Raw genomic sequence first — 16,787 nt, forward strand, 5'->3', positions numbered from 1 at the left:
GGAAGAGGAGAGGAGAAAGAGAGACTACAAGCCCTAAGCACAGATCTCAGCTGGAGGTAAAAAGAATACAAAGAGGAATGAAGGTTAAACATGGACACAAGAGACTGAAACGTTTTGAGACCCGAGCTGTCAAAAATATCACCCAGAGTAGAAATGCCTGACGATGACCATGGTGAGCTGGAGATGGGGCCTCCAATGTTCAGGACAGGGTTGTTGAACAGCGGAGTGCGGGGGTGTCACTTCGGGAAGGGGCCCAGCAATCGCTCGACCCTCCTCCATGTACGAAGGGCATGGGAAATAACTGGACCAACAGAGGCCGAGAGAGATTTTAATTTAATGGGTAAGAAAGGGAGAGAGGTTAGACAGTGGGGAATGACATCCTGCTTTGATGAGGAGCCAGACAGGGGGATGCTGGGGAGGATTGATCTAACTCCCTTAGGGTGAAAGCATGGTGGTGCAGTTCAAAATCTGAGAGGGCGACACCCCCATCTAACCGGTCACAGATCAGAGTGGAATGTTTAACAGAAGGTCTCTTACCATCCCAAAGAAATGCAGAAACTACAGACTTAATGGAAGCCCAGTATCTAGGTGGAGGAGGAAGCGGAAGTAAGGAACTAACAAAATTAATCCTCAGGAGGATGTTCATTTTAATAATGGCCAGTCTCACCTGGAATGAAACGGAAAGAGAAGATCATGAGAACATCGAGACTTTAATACCCTCCAGAACACGGCGGAAACCAGCAGCTGTAAGCTCCGGGACCAAGGGGTAGATGTCCAACCCCAGGTATCTGAAAGAGTCCGCCTGAGGAGTAGAAGAAGGAAATGAAGAGGAGTGAGAGGCAGGATTCAGTGGAAGGAGAGAAGACTTTGACCTGTTAATCTTATAACCAGAGAGGGATTCATATGTTTAAAACAAATTAAGGACGTGAGGAAGATCAGTGGGGGCATTGCCAAGATAAAGCAGCAGATCGTCAGCAAAGGAGACTTTTTGAGAAACATCTTTAACCAGGAAAGAAGAAATAAGATCGGAATGACGGAGGACTGCAGCTAGGGGCTCTAATGAGAGATTAAAGAGTAAGAGCGATAAGGGACAGCCCTGCCTGGCACCTCGAGAAAGGGGGGGGCAGCATGAAGTACATGCGGCGGGCGGCTCATGTTGTCGGCAGCATGGCGGGACTTAATAAGGCCAGTTTGGTCGGGTGAATCAATTTAGAAATCACCACCTGCAGCGACAAGCAAGTACCTTAGTGAGCAGCTTAACATCGGGATTCATCAGGGACAAGGAGCCGTAGCTGGAACAGTCTGTGGGGTCTTTGCCTTGTTTAAGGAGTAAAGTCATCGAGGATTAATTAGGAAAAGGATGAAGATGGGAAGCAGAGATAGCAGAATTCAGCATGTGGAAAAGCGGAGTAGAAAACTGTTTCCAGAAGGCAGAGAGGAGTTCAGGAGGGAGACCATCGGGTCCTGGAGATTTCCCTGAGCTCATGGAGTCCAGAACCTCTTTAAGATCCGTGACTGAAAGAGGAGCATCAAGCATGGAGGCGTCTGGACCCGAGAGCTGGGGGAGGGGTAAGGAATCAGGGAAGGAATTGGGATCAGAGAATGGGGAGACAGGAGGTGAAGAGAATCAATCAGAATAAAACTGAAAAAAGGATTTATTGATTTCTAGAGGGTTAGTGGTGACGAGCCCATCCTTAGTTTTAACTGAAGTTATCACTGAGAATGAGTCACACTGCCTAAGCCTAAGAGCCAATAGTTTACTAGGCGAGCCAAACCACTGGCAAAGGCGACCATGGCGTCAGGAAGGAAGCCCTTAACAGGCATCCAGCAGCAGGCTGGGGTGTCAGTTCAGCCGCATTAATGGAAATAAATTCCTCAAAGCTGGGGGTTAAATAAGCTATGAATTTGGGGTTTTGAAGCAGAGAAGAATTAAATTTCCACCGCGGGGCCCGAGGAGGTAGAGAAGGAGGAACTGGAGGAAGGCAGACTTGTGATCAGATACTGTAGAGAAGAAATCAGAGAAGCATTAGAAACAGCAGGTGGAAGAGAGAGTGAAACAAGGATGTAATCTAAGCGAGACTGGGACTGGAAGCCAGGAGAGATGAAGGAGAATTTTCTGGCGGAGGGTTAATTAAATGGGATGAGTCGACTAAATTCAAATCCTGCACAAATTTACACAAGGAGCGGGTGGAGGGGGGGGCACACCACCGTTACTGCCCCGTATACAAAACGGGAAGGAGGCGATCAAGAGCCATCAGCCAATCAGACAACAGCAAAAGACCAGCGAGCATACAGATAATTAACAAAAGCAAGCGCAAATGACGGATTAATCACAGTCAGGAGTAACAGGTAAGAGGGCAGCACAACACACAGAACTCAAGGCGATTACAGTGACCTGCCAGAAATGACCGACAATTAACTCAGTGTAGAGAGAATCAAACGGGAAGAGTCCCAATAGACTGGAAATGGTCCATGGCGGCGTTGGCGTCCTCCGGAGTAGAACACAGAACATGCTGACTGCCAAAGGAGATCTTCAGGCCTGCAGGAAACATTAGAAAAGGAGAAAGGCTCAACTCCTGTGCTAAAGTGTTGATAAAAATAGATTCTGCCGCCTTCGAAGCTGAGGTCCCGTATTTTGTTGGCTTCACGTATCACTGCCTGTGGGTCACGGAAGTCAATAAAGTGCATGATGATGGGAGGGGGGAGAGAAGAGGTTTCGGACCGGCCGTACAGCCTGTGAGCACGGTCAATGGCTGGCTGAAAGTTGGGGAGATGACGGAAAATGGCAGGTCAGAGCTGCGTAAAAAATGACCCCAAATCGCTCCCCTCGTGGCCAAGCTTAACCCCAGTTAATTTAAGGTTAAGGTGATGGCTGCGGTCCCCAATCTCAGTAATCTTACTATCCAGGGACAGCAGACCCTTATTGAATCCAACCAGCTCCTTGGAACGTCGAGCGGTAACAGACTTTACAGTGGCAACTTCTTTTTGGATCGGCTTAAAGTCCTCAGGGCGTTCAGGTCGGCCTGAAGCTCTGAATGGTGTTGCTGAAGTTCACCATTTAGAGAGTTCACCTGATCACAGACAAAGTTCTTCATCTCCTCAAGAAAAGGGGCCAGGAGGGGAGAGATGGCCTTATGCCACCATCGGAGCGGGGCGACTCCTCCAGGCTGCAAAGAGCCGAGGGAGGTCTATGCTGATTAGCAGCCATTAGCTAGATCGTCTGGCAAAACAGCGTTAAATTTCTGGCAGGTAAGTGGCAAGGGCAGCGTAATAGAGGCGAAAATGGGCGACGGGGCGGGCGGAAGAGCAGAGCTAGGCTGCCATCAGCGACGAGCGTCACGTGACTCTCAATTAGGCGGTTTTGAAAATACAGTTACAGGTAAATATTAGGAGGTCGCGGGTTGAAGGTTTTGTACTGCTTTCGTAATGTTCTGTAGCAGCGGACTGTACAGGGAAAAAGAAATTCTTTATTATGAAAGGTGGCTCCTAATACTGAGTAAAACTGAATCGTTTGGCAACCCTGGGAAAGGAGAGTTTGTCCATCTATGTGACGTCATTGTGTTTAACTGTGGTTTTAAAATGTTGAATATTTCAGTGTGATAAGGATGCAAAATACTGGTTTATTTCTTTGAGATACAATATACTGGGATTTCAAATATTGGGCTAGTTTCAGCTTCCGTTGGGCGGATTTTAAGCAGACCTTGGGCTGGACCTGGGAACACTGTACTGATGCCTCATTTCCACCAACACGGAGCCGGTGCTGGGCTGGTTCTCACTTGATGCCTCTTCAGAACCTGCCCGTGTTTCCACCAGTTTCAAAAATGAACGCAGGCAGAAGTGAGAGTAAAGGTTCATATGTATTCCGTTATGTTGGATTTATTTTTATTTGTTCCAGATTCTAAGTTTTAATAAGCTGCCGAACTGAAAAAAAGGTTTTCAAAGTATGACTTGTTGCTCTCCGTCTCTACTGCCTGTATCCACTTTTGTCTTGGTAAAGGCTCCTTGTCTGTCTGTTAGTCAGTTTATTTTTGCTTGTTGTTTTAATGCTGTCCTTTAAAGATCAACTAACTAAAGACAACAAATCCAGATGCCCTATTAATTTGAATCCTATTGTTGAGAAAATCCAGAAGAGTTTGAACTGTTGTTTACAAAGAGATCTATCGGTCAAAGGCGGAATACTGCTCACCAAAGCTGAGGGCATCTCTCCCCTCACATATGTGGCCCAATCACTTTGTATAGATGACCCTATGTGTAGGATAGTTGACGCTTTTAAACTTTGCATGGAAGAAGAAAACTCATTACTTAAATCAATCTGCTATTTAATTCTTACTGCAAAGAAAGGTTTGAACCGTTTAAATTTTTACTATTAACAATACTTTGAAAATAAATTGGATTAAATGATGCTTGGATGATCCAACTTCAATATGGAACCTAATTCCTCATCATATTTTCACAAGAGTTGGTGGTCTTACTTTTTATTGCAGTGTAATGTTAATATTACCAAATTTCCTATCAAATTATCGGATTTCCACCAACAGGCCCTTCTTTCATGGAAGTTCATCTATAAACATAATTTCTTGCCACACTGTTCGAATAATGGTTTTGTTTAAGAACAAATCATTGTTTTATGAGAGGGGGTTCAGAAATGGAATTTTACTTGTAAGACAGTTATTTAATGAGCAAGGCCTACTATATAATTACTCAGTTTCTCACCAAATTCCAAACAGCCATGAGTCCTAAACAAGTTGTTTTTGATGCAGTCCCACCTGGACTTTTTGTTAAGCAACAAGATAAAAGAAATTTCATTCAAACTTATAAGTACTGTCCAGTTAAGCTGTTTCTACTGACATATTGAAGAGTATTGTATAACAAATGTTAATTTTGCAGTCTGTACCCAGAAAATATATCACATCTATTCTGGAAGTGTAACTTCACAAATAACTTTTGGAAAGACTTAAACACATTCATAGGGAATAACGTCCTGCCCAATTTTAAGCTTTTGTTTAGACATATTATTTTAGTTGCCACTGCTCCAACACTACAAAGAAAAATGCTTTTTTATGATTAATTTCATGCTATTTCTCTGCAAATTTTATATCCATAAACATAATTTCACACATAACAACCTGACTTTAACAGTTTTAAAGAGGAATTTGAACTCTATTTGCCCTCTCCCTGTGCTATTCATTCTTTTTTCTTTTCTTTCCTTCTTTATCATTACTTCTTTCTTTTCTCGTCTTCTACTTTCTTCCACTTTCAGCTAGTATAAAACTATATGAACAATTTCATATAGTTCATATAGTAAAATATAATTGCTGTATTTTATCGTGTTTGACATACAATGTTCAATAAAGCTGGGGGAAAAAATGTTGTACAATCACTGCCTCCACAGGGAGCTGCTAATGTTGTGGTACTGCTGCAGCATTCTCTGTACAGACACTCCTCACTTAACGGCCGAGTTCCATTCCTATGACTAGGTTATTAAGCTAATCCAGAGTCTTTTTCATAATTGCTGGAGACTTCAATCAGGCAAATCTGAAGCTAGTTTCCCCCAAATTCTTCCAACATGTGAACTTCCCAGCTAGATAGAGAATCTGTCTGGACAATGTTTGTACAACGTTTGTGACCTACAAGGCCCTTCCCCCCCTCACCTCGGCTACTCAGACCATGTCACTGTGTTCATGGTTCCTGCGTATAAATCCCTGCTGAAGCTCAACAAACCAGTCAGTAAGAGTGTGGCCAGCTGGTGCCGTCTCAGCTCTCCAAGCTTTGAATCTACTGACTGGGACATTTTTAAGGAGGCTGCTATAAATGGTGATGCCATTAACCTGGAGGAGTATATAAACTCTGTGATCGATGACCACGAGAGCCGACCAAAAGCCCTGGATGATGAGGGAAGTGCGCACACAGCTAAGAATCAGAAATGCAGCTTTAAGACCTAAAGACAAGGCTGCCCTCAGGACGTCCAGAGGCAACCTGTCCCGAGCTATGAGGATAGCGAATCAGGCACATGCACAGAGGATCAATGAACACTTTAATTGCACCAAAGACACACGCCGTATATGGCAGGGCATTCAGCCAATCACGATCTACAAGCCCAACCCACACATCAGTGGTAGTGATGTCTCCCTTCCAGATGAGCTAAACAACTTTTTTGCAGACTCTGATGTACAGAATAAGGAGCCGACGACAAGTTACTCTGTCCACAGCTGATGTGAGGAGTACTCTATCCAGAGTCAACCCACACAAGGCTGCAGGACCTGACAACATACCTAGCCATGTGCTGAGAGAATGCACTGACCACCTGGCTGGTGTCCTCACAGACATTTTCAACACCTCTTTAAGCCAGTCGTCTGTCCCAGCATGCTTCACATCAACCACCATCGTCCCAGTGCTGAAGAAGCCATCAGTGACAGGCCTGAATGACTACTGCTCCATAGCACTCATGTCATTCATCATGAAGTGCTTCGAACGGCTGGTCATGGCAGACATAAAGACCAATCTCCGTACCTCTGTAGACCCTCTCCAATCTGCATACTGGTCCAACAGGTCTACTGGGGACACCATAGCCTCTGCCCGTCACCTTTCCCTTACACATTTGGATAAGAGAATCACATATGTTAGAATGTCATTCATGGACTTCAATATGTCCCTCAAAGGCTGATTGTGGACCTGAGGGGGTTAAGCTTGAACACCACTCTCTGCAACTGGATCTCGGATTTCAGGTGTTTCAGGGCATGTCCAACTGGGAGGAGGCCCTGGGGCAGACCTAGAGATTATATATTATATATACCTTGAGAGATTATATATAATATATACCCTGAGAGATTATATATAATATATACTACATTATAGATTATATGTTATGTATATTAGATTAGGTAAGTGGCACAAAATGGATGGATGGATGGATGGAACTGTATTGAAAAATAACGCTACTTATGAAAGGAGGCAAGTAAGAATTTCAAGTTAAAATTCCATTGTACTTTGTACATATGACACTGCTTTCTTATAAACTTATGCTGCCATTAAATTTTGAAGCCGCTGTTCACAGAAGGACAAAATAGTGTTTGGAATATTTTCTTTCTTGCCTCTGAAAATATTCAGTTCTTCTGGCCGCTCATTCTTAAAAAATAAGATGCTACTTTAATACTATCTGTACCGTATGTAAAGACAATGTCCCGTGACAAAACGTGATCATACTGCCACCCCAATTTCTGGTGGTAATGAATCTTGCACATGCGTCGCGTTAACCTCATGTAGCTGCACAGACGAAGCATGGTAGTTTGCAAACCCTACAGGCAATTTACAAGGTGATAATACTGCTACATACATATAAATGCGTATGCATGTGTGTGCAGCCTCGTTCCGAATTGAAAATCTCACGCCAGCCAGTTGATCAAAGTTGGCAGCCCTGTGAAATGGCGCTTTGAATTTGTAAAACATACACAAGCATGCTTGTGTATGTGTGCGCCTGTTTGTCTATACGCATGTGTCAGGTTGGGTCTTAGACTCCACCTGGAATAACATCTCAGGCTCTATTCCCCCCCGCCACACTCCCTGCCGGTGGATGGGGTCTCCGGCTGGTGGCTCTCGATGTCCGGGGTTGGATGCTCTGGTGTGTGCTGGCTCACTCTCGGCGGTTGCCTGACGGGGCCTGGCCCTCCCGGCTCTGTCGGGCCCTGGCTGGGGGGTGGGGGGGCCCTTGGATCTCTGGTCCCGGGCTCCGTTCTGCCCTGGTGTGGCCGGCTGTCGGCGGAGCCTGCGGGCTCGCCCCCACGGCCCCTTGGGGCTCCTGCGATGTGGCTGCCGGATGACCCCCCGCCGGAACTATCCTCTGCCCTTTTCTGGGTGTCTGGGGCCCTGGTCTCCTCCATGTCAGCTTCATGTCCTGGGGGGACGGGGCTGTGGCTCCCCACACACACTACTAGACATTTACATGGAGAAACCTTATGAACACCAGCGCACTGACACTCACAGGTGTGCACACAGGTGTGCGGACAGGTGCACATGGACGCGCGCTGTCTTGATCGGCTGTTGCTTCTGGGCATGTGTTGTAATGCTGGGTGTGTCTGCTGTTCAATAACATTTAACGTTTGATTTTCGATGTGATTCGTTCAGATGTTGGTTGTTGTTTTCTCTCTTCAGCAGACATTGAAGCAGATTCAGTTTTTTCTTTTTTTTCTTTTTCTCTCTCTCGGTCTCTCTCTCTCTATCCCCCTTCTTCTCCTCCTCCCCCCCCCCCCCCCCCCCTCGCTCCCTCTCCTTCTCTTGAGGAAATATGAGGAAGTAAATAAAAACAAATAAATAAATACATAGATAAATAAATAAATGTTTAAATAGAAATAAAGCAGTCCTCCGCAGAGGGGGGGTGGTGGAGGGGTAAAAAAAAGAATTTGTAAAACGTAGGGAAATATACACAGACCTCACTGCTGTGGTACGTGTGCAGGGAATATCAGAATAATAATTTACTAATAATAATACTTAAATATGGCAAGAGCAAAGTACACAGCTTGACCGGAGAACTATGAACATTTCCGTGTACGCATGCGCGGTGCAGATACGCGAGTGTTGCGCTTTGCGGAGAACCAGCCTAGATGCGTCCTCGTCCGCGTTGGGAGCATCGCGTCGGCTCGCTGCTGGAGAGAGGTGTGTGTCCAAAGTGGTTTGAAAGAAGTTCATATTGTCACGTAAGGACAAACTCACTTGTAGTGGTAATCTGTGTCGTATAATTTTATGGTTAACATGTTTGATAAATGCTGTTTGTAATTTTATCTACCAGTAATTAAGCCTATTAGTTTAACACGCGCATCATTTTGGCGCGTCTTCTCGCCGGCGTCGCGCGGGCGTCCGACATTTCCTGAGGTATTTCACATACTTGAATTCCTGCTTCGTTTTTATATTTTGTGTATCGTACAGAATAATAGAGCGCAGGCTAAAGTGCAGTTCGGTCCCCAGCGTGTCTCACAGCGCAGGGGGCAGCCGGAGCGCCGCAGACTCGGGCGGCTACATGATTATATTGGGAATAAAATGTGTGTATTGGAGCGAGTTCTGTGTTAGTGAGTGTGTGAGGTGTGACAGTGATAATGATGGAGATGCTGGGCTTCGTGATGGGATTAATCGCTCTTCCTCTTGCCTACAGACTCCTGCCAGCTGACTCTGGACCCCAACACAGCACACAGACGCCTGTCTCTGTCAGAGGGGAACAGGAAGGTGACACGGGGGGCAGAGCAACCATATCCTGATCATCCAGAGAGATTTCATCGCTGGAACCAAGTTCTGTGCAGAGAGAGTCTGACTGGTCGCTGTTACTGGGAGGCTGAGTGGAGTGGAAATGGAGCCCTGATAGCAGTGACTTATAAAGGAATCGGGAGGAAAGGAGACAGTGCTGACTGTGGGCTTGGATTCAATGACAAGTCATGGAGTCTGAGCTGCTCTCCTGACAGTTACTCTGTCTGGCACAATAAGAAACAGACTGTCATACCCATAAAGCCCTCAGGCTCCCGCAGAGTAGGAGTGTATCTGGACTGGGCGGCTGGTACTCTGTCCTTCTACAGAGTCTCCTCTGATGGACTGACCCTCCTGTACAGCTTCACCTCCTCATTCACTGAACCCCTCTATCCAGGGTTTGCAGTTTATAACTCCTCCGTGTCCCTGTGCATGCTGGGATAGCTCACTGTGTGCTGGAGGAATCATTTTTACCTTATCAGAGTGTCACATGTCTCTGCTTCTCCATGGCAAAAAGGTAAAATCTCTGCTTTTTAACCAGTTTAACCCTTTTTACTCTGTCTGAAGTGTGACGTATGTTAGATAGAATTGAATGTTTGTTCAGCTTGCCAAACCCATGCAGAATATGACTGTTTTTCTCTGACTTATGTTCTATGTTGACTGTGAATGCACAAAAATCATAGTCATCATGCCAAAACAAAATCATAGTACATGCAGCTGTACCAATAAAGTGAATTCTGATTATGAATAAAATAAAATGTAATGAAATGTAATCCTGATGAATGGGGGGGCTTTTCCCCTCCCCTCTATATGTACATTTTATATATTTCTGTCTGTATATTGTATTTGCTACCTGTACACTGACAATAAAGGCTTCCTGTTCTATCCTATTTATGTCCCGGTTCAGCGCTGCCCGAAGCGTAACTGAGTAACACACTTAATCCGCGCTCTCTGGTGACTGAGCGCAGCAGCCTGATATCGCAGCGGCGATGCTTTGGCCAGCAGGGGGCGGCAGACGGCAGACATTTTATTAGCTCAAAACCTACAACGGTCCTGAGGTAAAGATAAGTAATATAATCAGATTAATCATATGTTAACTAAGTAAAGATAAATAATATAAAATCTTAATAAATCATGTTAGTACTACATCAAAATTTTTGTGATGTTGGAAAACAAACACCTGATCATCAATGATGCAGTGTAGGTGATTACCAGTTACCAGAAATAAGATAAATTCGGTTTCATTATATATATATATATATATGTATATATATATATAGAGAGAGAGAGAGAGAGAGAGTGAGAGTGTTTAGGAATGACACTGTCAGCCACAGAGTGTCCCACAATACACTCACAGTGTCATTGCAGCAATACAGATATACCCCTGAACACAGTGGAAAGGTGGATTCTTACTCTGATGTCCCTCTCCGTCCTCTGGTGATGAGCTCCACATTCTGTGCTGCTGCCTCTGCTGGTGGCTTGTTTGTTTCTCTTCCCCCCTGTCTAATTTAGATGTGGTGCACCTGTTCCCCTGGGGGTGGGTGTATACGGTGGATTCCCGGCTAAGGGGGGAGGAATCGATCCTGTGGCAGCCACCACGCCGGCTTCGGCTCTGCATCAGTGTTTCATTGTCCTTTTCTGTTATGTTCTCTCCTGTTTGTGCTCTTTGTTAATAAATGACCCCTGACAATCGAGCCACCCTGGGTCTGAGTCCGTTTATACTGCGCCTGACAGCAGCCGGAACGTAACACTTACAGTACAGAGACTAAAATGCATGAGCATGAGGGTTTACAGCCTATATGCACAAGCATTTCTCTCACATCTGTGATATACTTACAGACAGTGACACACATGCAAACAGGGATATTTATTCCTCTGGTGACATAAGGGGGGGGGGGGGGGGGGATGTGCAGAAGGAAGCAAGTTTCCATTTGTTATTTACAACTGATGCACTACATGTATGTTTGTATCTGCTGCTTTCAAAAGAATTTCCCCCTGAGATCAATAAATTGTATCCAATCCTTAATCAATGCAATTCTTAAACAGAACATTGACTGAATATTGTCATGAATAAGAACCATATTGGTCAATTACAAAAAGTTCACATTAAGATATAAAGTCAAAGTAATTAAACATCTGGGGCGAAGAGCCTGAAAGACTACAAGTCCTGCTACTGGTTATTGTGTTTGTGTAGTTTGTAGAGTTTCTAGCAAATCCAAATAACTCTGGCCAATGCCATAAACCACAGGCATCACCCTGACGATAAGAAGTGTGATCCGCTTACGACTGACACACAGTAGAAACAGGATCCCATCCAACAAGGGACCCAATATAGGCTCACACAGAAATAAAGGAGAAAAACACCAGCTGCCTTTTCCAAGCTGTTTACATTCCTGCAGTTCCTCATGGCGATTGCAACAGCCCATGTCACATGACCACTGTCATGTCCTACCCATCACATCTGCCTGACCCTCCTGTCTCCTCCCTAGCGAGACCCTGATGATTCATGCCTGTTGCCCCTCGTTAGTCTTTGCATTTAAGTATCTATTTGTCAATGCAAGGGGAATAGGGAGCAGGAACTAGGGGACTAAGGAGTAGTGGACTATGGGATTAGGAACTAGGGGACTAAGGAGTAGTGGACTATGGGATTAGGAACAAGGGGACTAAGGAGTAGTGGACTATGGGATTAGGAACAAGGGGACTAAGGAGTAGTGGACTATGGGATTAGGAACTAGGGGATTTAGGAGTAGTGGACTATGGGATTAGGAACTAGGGGACTAAGGAGTAGTGGACTATGGGATTAGGAACAAGGGGACTAAGGAGTAGTGGACTATGGGATTAGGAACTAGGGGACTAAGGAGTAGTGGACTATGGGATTAGGAACAAGGGGATTTAGGAGTAGTGGACTATGGGATTAGGAACTAGGGGACTAAGGAGTAGTGGACTATGGGTATTCTGTTTCCACAACTATGTACCCCGTGTATAGAAGCTCCACAGATAGTTTAACCAATAAATCTTAAGGAAGTCAGCGAAGAAATATTCAATCCTCTACGAAATGAACAAACTTGAACGCTTTATCCTTGTCGCAGATTTATGAGCGCGATGCAAGTGGTAAAACTGTAATACAATCCAAACAACGATACGTCAGGACTAAATAACATACACAATGCAAGCTGTACACAAGCAACAAACAATCCTACTTACAGGCTATTTTGTAGACAGGGCCTAAAGAGAAAGGTCTGCTATCTTCGTGAGCCTTGCTAATACTGAATTTAAAAATGGAGGAGTTTCCTGTGCCCTATGAACTCAGGGGGCTGGACTTATTCTCAGTGTATTAAGATGGTACACAGGTTGACAATATCAGAACTGGTCAACAGGTGGCAGCAAACTACTGTAATTAACATTGCTAAACACATAACAATAACTGCATCATGTCTAAATGGTGAAATGAATCCAGAACACTCCCTGCTTAATGTGTGAATAACACATTACCATATAAAATCACTGCTATGCAGAACATAAACAATTCAGTCATTTTCAGAAACAAGAACAACAATGTCAGAAACTGGTCTCAAGTAAGTCTTGGTTGTCCCTTGACTGGCCACTTTCACTTCAACTTTTCTGACTCTGCCATCTCTGCTTGGCAGTGCATTGACGACAAGTCCCACAGGCCAATCATTCCTGCTTTCTTGACTGTCCTTTAATAACACAACATCTCCTGTTTGAACGTTCGGACGATTTTGGGTCCACTTTCTGCGGCTTTGTAGAGTTGACAAGTACTCTTGTTTCCACCTCTTCCAGAAAGTATCAGCCAGATTTTGAACTTGTTTCCATTGTTTCACATGCAGTCCTGCAGTTTCAAAATTGCCAGTAGGGGCTGATAAAGAGTTCACTTTCTGGGTCAAGAGCATTGCTGGAGTAAGGACCATAGGATTATCAGGGTCCGTAGGAACAGGTACCAGAGGTCTGGCATTCATAATGGCTGTGACTTCAGCCATGAAGGTGCTCAAAATCTCATGGGTCAGACGAGTAGGCTTATCCTGGAGTAACATTGCATCCAAAATATGTCTGGCTACCCCTATCAGCCTTTCCCAGACACCTCCCATGTGTGATGAATGTGGGGGGTTGAAGATCCAGGTACAACCTTTGCTTTGGAGATAATGTTGAAGACTAGTTCTTTACAGGCTCCTACAAAGTTTGTCCCTCTGTCAGAGCGAAGTAACTTTGCTGGACCACGAATAGCAAAAAACCTTCTTAAAGAATTAATGAAGCTGGAAGCTGACATAGTTTCAATCAGTTCTATATGCACAGCTCGAGTAGACAAACATGTGAAAAGTACTGCCCAGCGTTTATGGTCAGCACTGCCTCCTCTAGTGCGGCAGGTCATCACTGACCATGGACCAAATACATCGATGCCCACACTAGTGAATGGGGGTTCAGGAATGACTCTGTCTTCAGGCAAGTCTGCCATCTTTTGACTTTCTAACCTTCCTCTTAATTTGCGGCAGATAACACACTTGTGGATAACTGCAGATATCAGACGCTTCCCACCGAGGATCCAGAAACCCTCTGCTCTGATTGCACCCTCAGTTATGTAACGCCCTTGGTGTGCTACTTTGTTGTGATAGTGTCTCACAATCAATGTGGCAATGTGATGGTCGTGAGGTATAATGATAGGCCGCTTCTCCTTGTCAGACAATGCAGCATGTGACAATCTGCCACCCACTCTCAACAGTCCATCTGTATCTATAACAACACTAAATTTCTTGAGCCGGCTTTGTCTTGGAAGTGCTTTATGCTCTTTTAAACATGTGTACTCCTGTTTAAAATATTCATGCTGGACAGAAGAGATGATTGTAACTATTGACTGTGAAATTTCCTCTGAGTCGACTTTCTCTAGAAAACTTCTCCAGCCTCTACATTGGGAATTGCTCGATTTTTTCTGAAAACTTCTAGAAACATGGATAAGTCTGGCAATAGTCTTAAATAGTGACACCCAACTAGAGAATCTCTCAAAGACGTGGATGGATGAAGGTGTCAGAAGCTTTGGTGCTGAAGCTGGCAATAGCTGGTTTAATTTCAAGATCAGCTTCAGGCTCTATGAGAGGGTGATGCTCAGTTGTGTCACTTGTATCCTCCTTGTCTGTTTGGTAGAGGAAGGATGGGCCTGAGAACCATATAGAGTTCTGGAGATTAATTGTCTGTGTGGGCCTAGTGACATAATCTGCCGGACATAATTCTGTTCTGTGGACACATAGAACCACTGATCAGGGTGTGTTACTCGTCTGATTTTATTTACCCTGTTGGCAACATAAAGGTAAAATCTTCTGGCAGTATTGCAGATGTAACCCAGCACAGTTTTGCTGTCTGTAAGGAATCTCACAGCATCCAAGTTGATATCTAACTCATCTCTGATGAGCTCATACAGTTCCACAGCTAGCACAGCAGCACATAGCTCCAGACGTGGGATTGTGTGCGCTGGTTTGGGGCTCAACTTAGACTTCCCCATGACAAACCCAACAGAGCACTCATTGGATACATCCGTGGTTTTCAAATAAGCTACAGCACCTATTGCTGTATTGGATGCATCTGAAAAGATGTACAGTTCTCTTTTGTATATTGCTGATAGGGAAACAGACACATAACACCTAGGTATCTCTAAGTGTTCTAAAGCTTGCAAGGATTCTTTCCATTGAGCCCACTCATGCGATTTTTCTTGAGGGAGTGGCTCATCCCAATCACATTTCTTAGATGACAGTTCGCGTAACAAAATCTTACCTTTTATGGTTATAGGTGATGCGAACCCAAGAGGATCGTAAAGGCTGTTCACTGTAGATAAGATCCCTCTTTTGGTGAAAGGTTTTTCTTCAGAAGATACCTGAAAAACAAAACTGTCTCTTTCTAAGTCCCAGCTCAGACCCAAGCTTTTCTGAAGAGGCAGGGGGTCTGTACCCAGGCAAAGGTCCTTAAGGTCTTTAGCTCTGTCATCTGCAGGAAATGCATTCATGACTTCTGTGCTGTTTGACGCAATTTTATGAAGTCTCAGATTAGACTCTGCCAGCATCTGTCGTGTTCTGTTAAGAATGTCAATTGCTTTCTTTGGAGTGCTGGCAGATGCAAGTCCATCGTCCACATAGAAATGTCTCAAAACAAAGTGTTTGGCATCTTGTACCAAATTGTTCTGCACTTGTCAGGGCTGCCTTGCACATGCAGTATATAGCAACAGCAGGCGAAGGGCTGTTACCAAAAACATGTACTCTCATTCTGTAGTCTATGACTTCTCCGTCTACATCATGGTCCTTGTACCAAAGGAACCGTAGGTAGTTTCTGTGGTCTTCTCTCACTAAGAAACAATAAAACATTTGTTGCACATCTGCTGTAAATGCAATGGGTTCCTTTCTGAACCGCATGAGGACACCCAACAATGTGTTGTTCAAGTCAGGGCCACTGTCACGCCCCGCTCCGTCCGCTCCTAGTGTGTGCCACGCCCCCTCATTATCCACGTGTGCTTTCCCGATTGTGCCCAGCTGTTTCCTGTTTCGTTTGCCTAGTCTTGTGCATTTAGTCCGTGTCTCAGTCGATGTACCCCAGATTTGTCATTGACGTTCGTCCATGTGCTTCCCCCGGTCCTGTCACCCGAATAAATCCCCGTTAATTCAACTTCCTGGCTCCTTTACCCTGCTTCCCTGCTCGCCTTCATCCCGTGACGTGACAGAATGACAAATCTCCCACACAAGCTCAGCGCTTCTGGGGAAGGTCTCCCCCCGGAAGAAGAAGTCCTCCACTGGACTAACCTCCTCGAGCTGCAGGAGGATCCAGTGGCCCGTCGATTGGTCGACCGGTGTTGGGATCTCCTGCACAGGAAGGTCCACCCCAGTGAGCAACAGCAGCGAATCGAGGTAGGCAGAAACCTACTGCTGCTAAGGGAGAGAGCGGCGGTTTGGCTGGCCCCCCTGGGGTATGCCAACTGGGAACCGCCCCCCGGCTCGCCACCTACCTTCATCCCGGTCGCTAGCATGACGGCAAGGGCTCCAACCTCCACCAAACAGCGCAAGACTGAGCTTGAAGCGGCTTCGGCCGCTCACCCCCGCCGCTCCGGAAGGAAGCGGCGAAAGCCGCGCAGAGCGCAGCATGAGGGAGAGACACGTGGATAATCCCGCTCTTCCTGGGTGCCTGCTCCCTAATGCCCGCGGCAACGCCTGCTCCGGACCTGCCGGCCACGCCGCCTGCTGCCGCCGCCGATCTGCCCGCGGCTGCGCTGCCTGCTGCCGCCGCCGATCTGCCCGCGGCTGCGCTGCCTGCTGCCGCCGCAGATCTGCCCGCAGCTTCGCTGTCTGCTGCCGCCGCCGATCTGCCCGCGGCTGCGCTGCCTGCTGCCGTCGCCGATCTGCCTGCAGCACCGCCTGTCCAGCCTGTCCAGCCTGTCCAGCCTGACCCGCCTGACCCGCCTGTCCTGCCTGACCCGCCTGTCCTGCCTGACCCGCCTGCTGCAGCTGCCGCCGCTCTACCCGCGGCACCGCCTGCTGCAGCTTCCGCCGCTTTGCCAGCGGCACCGCCTG

General features: G+C 46.0%; 2 protein-coding genes across 2 annotated transcripts in view; both read left to right on the top strand.

Annotated features, from left to right (window-relative positions):
- LOC140588914 (tripartite motif-containing protein 16-like) overlaps positions 1 to 9,757 on the top strand; it is a 58,868-nt gene extending 49,111 nt beyond the window's left edge. Inside the window, exon 6 of the mRNA XM_072711571.1 lies at positions 9,143 to 9,757. Within this exon, the coding sequence (XP_072567672.1) occupies positions 9,143 to 9,672 (530 nt within the window). The 3' untranslated portion in view covers positions 9,673 to 9,757. The remainder of the gene's footprint in view (positions 1 to 9,142) is intronic.
- LOC111847224 (tripartite motif-containing protein 16-like) overlaps positions 1 to 16,787 on the top strand; it is a 370,043-nt gene that overhangs the window by 308,285 nt on the left and 44,971 nt on the right. The gene's annotated exons all lie outside the window — the stretch shown is intronic.

This window comes from Paramormyrops kingsleyae, chromosome 4 (assembly GCF_048594095.1).
Source record: "Paramormyrops kingsleyae isolate MSU_618 chromosome 4, PKINGS_0.4, whole genome shotgun sequence".
NCBI lineage: Eukaryota > Metazoa > Chordata > Actinopteri > Osteoglossiformes > Mormyridae > Paramormyrops > Paramormyrops kingsleyae.